General features: G+C 49.5%; 1 protein-coding gene across 1 annotated transcript; it reads left to right on the top strand.

The window, feature by feature from the left end:
* Nucleotides 1-1,447: 1,447 nt before the first annotated feature.
* Nucleotides 1,448-10,404, top strand: LOC119378391 (cytochrome P450 2C44-like; the record flags this gene model as incomplete). The annotated part of the gene is made up of 4 exons (XM_037647552.1): nt 1,448-1,482; nt 3,013-3,137; nt 8,820-8,926; nt 10,280-10,404. Coding segments are annotated over exons 1-4 (392 nt in total), but the record flags the coding sequence as incomplete, so codon positions are not given.
* Between the last annotated feature and the right edge of the window lie 28 nt (nt 10,405-10,432).

Here is a 10,432-nt window from a genome sequence, read left to right as displayed (position 1 = left end):
GTATGTCTATCTGTCTCTCACACGATTCAGCCACCCGGCTAAACTTTAGGCGCTTGCTGAGCGCCCAGCCATCTTGAACTGGTAGTTGCGTTTATACTTGTGCACATTGTCGATCAAAAAGCAAATATTACGCATATATGAGGCGCAACATCAAAACGTAAGTATTAGGTGGTGTGTTCCTTTACTAGAAATACATAGATACGTAATTCTAAAGACCCTAGTGTTTCTTATGCTGCGCTGAAAATGTGACGCTATGCAGGAAAAGCCCTCTGCCGATGTTATGGTGCTGCCACCTGGCAGTGGCCCTGGGTTCTGCACAAGCTCATGCTTTCCGACGCCACTGCCAGATGGCGTCCATATGTCACTCAGCACCTCTTCTATTTTAATAATGCCAGCGAGATGCGGGCGATTCAACACAGAGGAGGCGCTCTCTGAGGCAAGGCAAAACATAAATGGCCGACGACTATCGTCTTTTGAGGACATTTGCAGCGAGGCACGCAGATACGCGCCGAATTTTTTCGGCTGTCAGAATCAACAGCTTTTTTGCAGCGTTAGCTACACTTGCCTAGCCGGAGCCGATTTCGCGTGGATCCTCATGAGCCGTGCTGCGCATGCGTGAGTATCAGTCATGTCACACAGCTGGCTCACCGGAGCCGGCATCTCACGCGCTCTCCGCCGCCGGCGCACGCAACTCGCCGCTGCTGGTCTGCGCGTTCGGGAGGAGTGGCGTCGTAGCCGCGGCAGACACACTGGCGCCGGCGTGCGCGCAGACTCCGCAACCGCCCCGCGCGACTTGCCGCTGCTGGTCTTCGCATTGGAGAGGAGTGACGTCGTAGCCATGGCAGACACACTGGCGCCGGCGCAGCTATTCGCCTTCGCTGTGCAGTCGCCGGCTGACACTGCGCTGGAGCCGCTTGATAGCACCTCTGACTGGCGTTTCGAGGTGGGTAACGCCATGGAGGAGAGCGCAATTTCTGCACAACGGCGCCGAAGAGCCGAAAAGCTTATCTCATCGGATCCTGAAGTAGTTGCCTGGCAATTAGCGGTGCAGCGTACGGAGAATGAACAGAAGGCTAATAATTCTAGACTATCTGGAAAGCCAAGAATAACCAGCTGAACCTTTGCTAAGGCTACGTATATTCTGGCGTAGCCGAGCTAAGCCAGCGGAATTGTTTTTCTCTTCGCCTAATGTTTTCATCTCGACACTTATATCGTTGCAGCTTTCCGTCCAACAAAATTTCGCGTGGACGAAATGTTTGGCATGGAATACTACAACCGTGTGGTACTAATTAGCGCGGCGGCGCTGCTGCTTTCGTGGGTGTTCTTATTTCGCCGATGGCTCTGGAGAAGCCCTCCTCAGGGAACACGGCTGCCTCCCGCAGTCCCTGGGGCCTCGATCACTGGACATCATGAGATGCACAAACATAACTTCTTCTGCACCACAGCCATGAAGTGGGCGAAGGAGTATGGACCTGTGTACAGGTAAGTCATGGTATAAACCTAAATACACATGAATATGCTCACCCTAGAAAGAAGTACGAAAACCGGAGACAAGGAAAGCACCTCATGTAAGGAGTGCCGCTGAGACTGAGCATAAATAACAGAGAGCTTAGCTGGCTGGTAAGTATTGATCTTAAAGAGGCAGGGCATGCAAACACGGACACAAAAGAGAATTCAAGACACCACTAAGTAATGTGGTGTCTTGAATTATTTCTTGTGCCCGTGCTTGCGCGCCCTGTCTCTTTAACATGTAAACTGAGATTTATTGAAAAACACGCCTGCCTGTGCATTAATGTGAAAATAAAGACACGTGGACTCAATGCAGAAATGAAAATTATGCTATGTGTGTGTGATCATTTTCGTGTCTCCGTCTTTGCGATGCTTTGCGCGAGGATGTAGTACGAAGTCACTTAGCAAGCCACTCTTCAGAAGTATATAGCTTCACGCATGGCCTCAATGTGGGACCAGGGACGGATTCCGAGCCAATGACCAACTGGAGTTGTGCGAGATAACACTGAGAGAAAACAGAAAGCAGCACAGTCTCGTACCGACGACCTTTCAGCGCGCTCGTTGGGGCAAGAGAAGAAGGAAAGCGTTTAAAGCGTGCGACATATTCCTGTAACTCCGCTCGTTGTTGACGGATCTGCGGTAATCGATTCGTGAGGCATAACGTTCGGACACTGCAGTCATTTGATGATTACTTGGAAAAATAGATCAGGAGCCATTCAAAGGCTGTGTCATTACCGTCGCTGTGTCACAGCCACCTTGAACGTTCTATCAATTGTTTTGCCATAGTTGCTGTTTCGTGATCTCAAACCTGAAAGGAATAATCTAAGAAACGTAACTGAAGGGCGTGCAAGGTAATATTTAAGATGATAGTAGGACTTTGGTGCGTTACATTGGATCAGAAGATATTGAAGCTTCTCTACGTTAGCTGAAATGTTCGGCAAGCTTTTCCCGTGATGTATTCGAAGTGTTCCTTCCATGACAATACTGCGCAAAGAAACTAACCCAAGGTTACGTTATTCTAACAGAGAATTGGATTGGGCACCCGTAAGTAAGAAGTAGTAAGAGGAACACGTTTTTGATGAAACGCTTCAGTGAATTTCGTAGTCTTCACTCGCATATTGCGGTTGTCGGGCCATAAAACTAGAAGAGATGCCGGACCCAAGAGCTGCAACATATTCGGCAGTGTTGGTTTCTCTCTGTAATACGCATTTACCTGCGTATAGCCTTAATATTTATGTGTCTCCTAAACACATCCTGCTGATAAAAGAACTAATAATAGCAAAGGTTCTAAGACGGAATTCACGAGAAGATCAGCTTGTGCGGCGCAAATCTATTATCAAAAGCGCACTAAGCACCGTTCCTGTAGAGTGTTTGTGTCTAGTACACTGAAATTTACTGAACTAGCTGCTTGTTGAAAGCGATTTTCTGGTTATGGAAAAACAACTTAACTGCAGTCTTTCGTTCACCAGTATGAGCGTGTTCTCGCATTTTCATCTTGCGCAGATTAAGGCAAAACCTCGCCAGCATCGTTATCCTCAACGATTTCGATAGCATCAAAAAGTTCTACTCCAGGAAGGAGTTCCTGAACCGTTCCCGGTTTTGGGTCATGAAATCAGATCGGTGCGAAGGTGCGTACAAAAAACGGCTTGGCTTGATATTGCCAGGCCCGTTTCTTATTATCACTTTCAATGTATTCGATTTTCGCCCACAAAGACTATCAGCGACGCTCAGCGCAACCCGCGCCTCATTATTCGAGAAGCTTCTCGATTATTGTAGATCATTTTGTTAAGATTGCGTACAAGACACGAACACTCGAGCTTATTCTAGAGATTGCGCGACAACCAGCGATAACGCTGGAATAATCTGCGGCACATGCGTAAATACCAACGCGCTTCACCGCTTGTCAGTTGATCGACGGTCGGCGCTCTGTTCGCCGCTATCAGTCTATTGCTGTAGTTTGACTTTCAGTTTCCCGGCCACAAGTTTGGCCAAATAAAGTTTCATCTCTGACGTGCTGACTTGTGCCCCCGTCGACGCACCGCCGCAGGACGACCACGATGATGACAGCTTCTTGGGAACCATAAGTTCCGATGACTTCGCTGAACGAGAGCAAGCTGACCCTGAACTCAGGGGCCTTGTGGAATACCTCGAGGGCAGGAGCGCCGTTGTTCCGAATGTATTCAGGCGTGGATTGGCGTCATTTTCTTGAAAAATGACGTCCTTGAAAAGAAGAACTTCTCTCCGGCCCGGGCCAACTACCTTATCTTTGTACCTTCGGCACTGCGACCAGAAGTTCTGCAGGCCCTGCAAGACGACCCGACGGCTGGCCACCTCGGCTTTTGCCGCACGCTCGCGAGGATACAAGAAAAATACTACTGGCCACGCCTTCCTGCCGACGTCGCCCACTACGTTAAGACTTGCCGAGATTGCCAGCAACGGAAGACGCCGCCGACTAGGCCAGCTGGACTTCTGCAGCCCATCGAACCACCTCGCCGGCCGTTCCAGCAAATCGGGATGGACTTACTGGGGCCGTTCCCGACGTCGATTACCGGCAACAAGTGGATCGTCGTAGCAACTGACTACCTCACCCGCTACGCCGAGACAAAGGCCTTGCCCAAAGGCAGTGCCGCCGAGGTAGCCAAGTTCTTCGTGGAGAACATCATCTTGCATCATGGCGCCCCAGAGGCCCTCATCACAGACAGAGGTACCGCCTCTACTGCGGACCTAACTCAGGCGATCTTCAAATAAAGCGAGACGAGCCACCGCCGCACCACCGCCTACCACCCGCAGACCAATGGATTCACCGAGCGTCTAAATAAGACCATCGCCGACATGCTGGCCATGTACATACGTCGACGTTGAGCACAAGACGTGGGACGCCATCCTTCCGTACGTGACCTTCGCTCACAACACGGCCGTCCAAGAAACGCCGCAGATGACGCCGTACAAGTTGGTCTACGGAAGGAGCCCGGCGACGACGCTCAACGCAATGCTACCCAACATCACCGACGATGAAAATCTCGACGACGCAGCTTACTTACAACGTGCCCAAGAAGCTCGACAGCTCGCCCGCCTGCGCATCAAGACCCAGCAGCACACAGACAGCCGTCGCTAGAATCTTCGACGGCGCTTCGTGGAGTACCAGCCCGGCGACCGTGTCTGGGTCTGGACGCCAATACGACGACGCGGACTGAGCGAGAAGCTTCTTCGACGATACTTTGGACCGTACAGGGTACTTCCACGTCTCGGCGCACTCGACTACAAGGTTGTCCCCGACGGCATTACGAACTCTCAGAAGCGCCAAGCTCGATCCGAGGTCGTGCATGTGGTGCGCCTTAAACCATACTATGCTCGTTAACGCACCTGAGGACTGTAATGTTTGTTTGCTTTATTAGTTTTCTTTGGTATTGCATGTATTCATGTTCTGTTTTTAAGCATCGGGATGATGCTGTTTCGGAGGGGGGCATTGCCACGCGCGTTTTTTATCACTTTCGCTGTATTCGGTTTTCGCTCACAAAGACTGTCAGCGACGCTCAGCGCAACCCGCGCCTCATTGTTAATAATAATAATAATAATATCTGGGGTTTAACGTCCCAAAACCACGATATGATTATGAGAGACGCCGTAGTGGAGGGCTCCGGAAATTTTGACCGCCTGTGGTTCTTTAACGTGCACCTATATCTAAGTACACGGGCATCAAACATTTTCGCCTCCATCGAAAATGCAGCCGCCGCGGCCGGGATTCGATCCCGCGACCTGCGGGTCAGCTGTCGAGCGCCATAACCACTAGACCACCGTGGCGGGTCCGCGCCTCATTGTTAGAGAAGCTTCTCGATTATTGTAGATCATTTTGTTAAGATTGCGGGCAAGACGCGAACACTCGAGCTTATTCTAGAGATTGCACGACAGCCAGCGATAACGCTGGAATATTCTGCGGCACATGCATAAATGCCAACGCGCTTCACCGCTTGTCAGTTGATCGACGGTCGACGCTCTGTTCGCAGCTATCAGTCTATTGCTGTAGTTTGACTTTCAATTTCCCGGCCACATGTTTGGCCAAAAAAAGTTTCATCTCTGACGTGCTGACTTCTGCCTTCGTCGACGTAACGACCACGTGAAAATATGTCTACACATGGCCATATTAAAGGCGTGACGAAACCTTGTGCGAAAACGTTAGCGGGCAACACAGCGCAGCTGCATACGACTAACTATGGAATTTGTTGGCGTCAGCGAGAAAAAATGTCTAGTTTCGTCAGGCTCCAAGAGATGGCGTTAGCCGTCCGCGCTGGAGCATGATGAAATGAAACCACCAACTGCCCTGCCCGCTCTTTGCCAATGCACATCCATGCCGTGGGGCCCAAAGGAAACAAATAATGAAATAATAAACAAATGTGCAAGAGCCGTCTGTACTGAAATAACATGGCTGATATTGCCCGTGCAAAAATATCTTCCGACCTATGCATTTGCGCGTAGAAGTGAAGCCGAATTTAAGCAAATCAGGTTAATCAGTGTTAGCTTAGGCTTTGTAAGATGTCTTACCTAATTGGTGGTTTCTGAGGAGCCTACATATAAAAAAAATCACAGGAACCCTGATGCGTTCACCTAAGACGACTCGAAGGCGAAAGCCATATTCTTCCTCCTCTGTCGGTGTATTGATCCTGCCTTTCGGCTATCTGTCACGCCATGATGACATCTTACGGTTACGCCATCACAGGATGATGATTTTTTGCATCACTCCTGTTGGAGCCGACGCCATGGGACGTCGGTCCATTTTGGCGTTTGATCAGGCCTTTAAAGGGACCCTGAAAGGGTTTTCACGTTTTTGTACGAACACATTGGGCCGGTAGAGCAAGTCCTAAGGATCATATGCAGACTGACTTAAGCTATGTGCGTAAACTGTGCGATTTATTACAAGTCTTTAAAGCTGCGAATCGACGCCGATCACGGTGGCTCAGCCAAACGCGTTTTCAAACCGCCAACTTTAAGTGCGCGTCGTATTGGAAGCGCGACGTCACGCAGGCGGCTGATCTGATTGGATATGTCCAGTACACGTCACTGAACCTCCTGTGGGCAGCGAGCGACGTCTGTCTGTGTTGCAACGTACTCCGTGTTGACGTGAGCTGAGCGACAGTGTTTGTCTCGAGGTTGCTTTTCTTGGACACAATTATTTGCCTTGGCCTTGTTGTGTACCACATATCTAGCAATTGGTGACTTGTAAAGCTGCGACATCGTGCAATGTTTGTGAGGCATATGGCGAGCGGAATCCCTTCATCTCGTCGCTGCATTGAGCGTCGTGCTCTCGCTATCCGTTCAACGCCACGATCCACGTGTCTGCGGCAGTAACTTCACCCCTGAAGACACAACCACATTGCCCGAGTTTACGCTTATCGGTGATCGTTCTCGAAATTTTTTTGCTTTGTCCGCATGCTTTTGCACGTTGTCGCCATACAGGAGAATAAAATAAGATCGGCTGGTAGTGTTGCGGCACCTTTCGGAGCAGATAACAACCACTCCGCGAGCTTCGTCTTTGTTGGCAGACGGTGTGCTGCCGGGCACACTGGGCCTCCGAGATTGCGCGCAACCTGTCGGCGCGCAATATTGGAGGTCATGGCTGGGCGAAGCTCAAACCGTCGAGTGCGCTGATGAGAGCGCTGCGATTTCCGGCGACGCCAGAGTGTCTGTAGTTTAGGGTGCAAGGCAGTTGTGAGAAGGAGGGTATAGATATAATTGTCCGTAGCGCGACTGGTACACGGTGCATCACTTATAACTGGTGCGAATCATTTGGGGATGCTCTTGCCTAAACGCTGACAAAACTTCAAAAAATCGTTTCAGGGTCCCTTTAAGGCCTTCGCCTTAATAAATACGTCGCTGACGCATGTCGCGAAACGGAGAATACGGTCTTGTAGGCAGAAGTGGCAAGGCAACGTCGCGCAACGTGCACCTCCATGGTGGTGTCATTGTCGATGTGTGGCGATTTACTCTGTACACTGCTTTTCGCGTTGATAGGCACGTTCACAACCTGCCATCTGATACCAAGCAGGCCTCCGCCATGTCAGCTCTGATTGTGTGATAAACAGCTGCAGTAGCAATCCACCTTTTGAATGGGCCGCACTTTTGACGGCCTAAGCTGTTCAGAGCTCCCGACAAACAGCTGATTTCGGTGGCGATGTCGTCCGCCGCCACCGGAGTCCATCGCAGCTATAGCGCACATTGAGAAAAATTTGTAAATTCCCCTCTGCGAAGATAGTTCACTAGCAGAGCTGTGCAGCACGTGATACAGAGGTGATACAAAGTTTTTATGAAAGGTACAAACACGCTTCATTAGTTTTAGCTGCAGCTGCTGCCATCGCTCAGAAAAGCAAACACGCACACACACAAATTTATTTTTGATCGGTTGTCGCTAATTCCCTTGTTCGGCGCGTTTATACGACGGAGTACACCCGGCCTCCTGGCCTCCCTGTTATGATGAGAGAAGAAAAATTCAGAATTTAAAACTGCAGCTGGCCTTCCTGTTGAACCACTGCGGGAAAAAACCCCTAGACAAAGACAAGAGGAACAAGGACGAACAAGGCGCTCACTGCGTCCGCAGACGGCGTCCGCTGTTCCTCCTGCCAGGATCCACCTTTGGCACTAGGAGGTTTGGCTTGGAAACTCATTTTGAATGGTCACTCCGGTCGCGGCCGGGAAAAGGTGACCTGCCTTATCCCGGCCGCGAATTTCGGGTACTAGCCACATACAGTTGTACTTTGAAAATGGGGTTCGAGTCGAAATCGCGCATGGTATTCTTCTTTGCAGTCAAGTATTCTACCTGAGAGGCATGCCAGTGCTTTAAACTTCTTTGGAAATAGATCCTATACAGGCGTCATGTCGGTCGAGGGTTCGCATTACCAAATGAAATCTTTCGGGGAACCATGTGGTAAACCATAAGCATTGTATAAGAAATGGGTTCTCTTAAGTTTCCTACCATTACAAAGGGCTCGGTCATAATTCATCATAATCATCGTCATGACTGACAGCATCAACACAGCGTGCAGCTGCGTTGATGCCCTTGGTGCTGATGATAGGGGTACCCATTTCCTTACACACACCTAGCGGATGCTTCGCTACTTCGCAAATTGATGACGAGTTATCCAGCACTTCGCAAGTGTACTTGCATCAGGCGCTTTGAGTAGTTCGCAATTGGCTGTGAAGCCGCTCATCCAGCTTACCATGTGGCTGTGCTGCGTGTTCCGCACAGGCTTGGTGTTTGTTTTCGCGCGTTTGCTGAAGTCTCAATGCTTTTTGTTTTCTTAAATCCCCTTTTCTTACAGGGCTCGCGACCATGAATGGGACCATCTGGAACCTCAACCGGAGATTCTGTTTGCACACACTCCGCGATTTCGGCATGGGGAAGTCATACGCAATGGATGACATAGTGGTTCGTTCATTGCACTGACCCTCGCGACGAGTTACCTAGTTATATTACGCTCATTTATTGGCATACCAAGCTTCTATGGTTATAGAAGTACCTTCTGTTTTATGAGAAATGATAGGAAAATGTGCATTGCCCTTTCAGTACAATTCCCAGTATTTCAGCACAGTTTCGCGCCCTGCAGTCTATGTGTCGTGGCCGCACAACCCGCAGTGTCTCAAAATAATTACCAATATTTCCTCACGCCTAAATATTTTGTAAATTTCCAATATAACATCACAATGCGCTCAGGTTCCCAGGCCTTTTGAATATTTATTTCTACTGGGAACCTACGTACGTCACCGCCCCGCTGCAATTTTACCATAATGTATCGGCGTCCTCTCATCTAATTTACCGGAATTAATCTATGTTCAATATTTTTTTTGCTAAACTGCCAGCTGATGCGTCTGTTTTACATTGACTTACGACGAGGGGCACCGTCATTTCGGAGAGCCACGGAAGCAGTGATTATTTGACACTCTCGGCGTATTCATAATACGCTTTGCCTGTTCTGCGCTGCCTGTGGCGGATAGCTACGTCAATGTGTATTGAGGAGAAAGACCTCGAGAAGAAAGTATGTTGGGCGAAACATCGAATGCGGTAGCGAGCAAATGAAAAGTGATCAGAAGAAAGGCTAGTAGCTCACTTCTTTAGCATGCGACATAGTGCAACTACAGTATGCGCAAATGATTTGATGCGAGCACAAGCACAAATGTGTGACCCTTCTGCTAATCCTCTTTAAAGATACTGCACATGCAACCGTGTGCGACCACGCCCGGCTGGGGAAAGTTCGCATTTTCAGTCGGAGCTACGCAGCTCCGACCGCCCCCCCCCTTTCCAGCACCTCCAGCACCCGTCTATGAGCCCTTCACACTATGCTTTCACTCGCATAAAGGACATTTGACACGCGGGGCGACTTTATCGATTTCGGCGTGATAGGAAACATGACAGCGGCTCTGACAGTGACGGCAAAATGCACCTGGAGTTTTCATGTAATAGCCACCACAATAAAAATATTATGCGCGTTCGTTTCAAGCTTCAGGTTTTTGTGCGCTTTGTATCTGGTTGAGATATTTCAGGCACAATCCCTAGCGCTAATCTATTGACCTCGTTTGTCTGTGTGCAATTCACAGAACACGTAAGACGCCGTTTAACAAGTTGCGTTCACTCAACGTTCGACTGTGAGACACTGACAGGGCATAGGTGAGCTGTGTGCTCACTTCTATCTCGTACAAGCAGTGAAAACACAGAACAAAAACACAGAAAGCTAATGTAAACCTGAAATTCTCGATGATTCGCACTATGTTTTCTTATTCCCAGGAGGAGTTCCAGTGCGCCTGCAGCGAGATCGCTAAGGCACAAGGGGAACCAATTGCATTTTACGACTACATCATGCCCTGCGCATCCAACAACATATCGGCCATAGTGTACGGCCGCCGCTTTCCGTACGACCATCCGGCGCGCGCCGACATT

The sequence above is a fragment of the Rhipicephalus sanguineus genome, unplaced genomic scaffold (genome assembly GCF_013339695.2).
Source record: "Rhipicephalus sanguineus isolate Rsan-2018 unplaced genomic scaffold, BIME_Rsan_1.4 Seq818, whole genome shotgun sequence".
In the NCBI taxonomy this organism is placed as follows: domain Eukaryota; kingdom Metazoa; phylum Arthropoda; class Arachnida; order Ixodida; family Ixodidae; genus Rhipicephalus; species Rhipicephalus sanguineus.
This window is presented reverse-complemented; position numbering and strand designations above follow the sequence as displayed.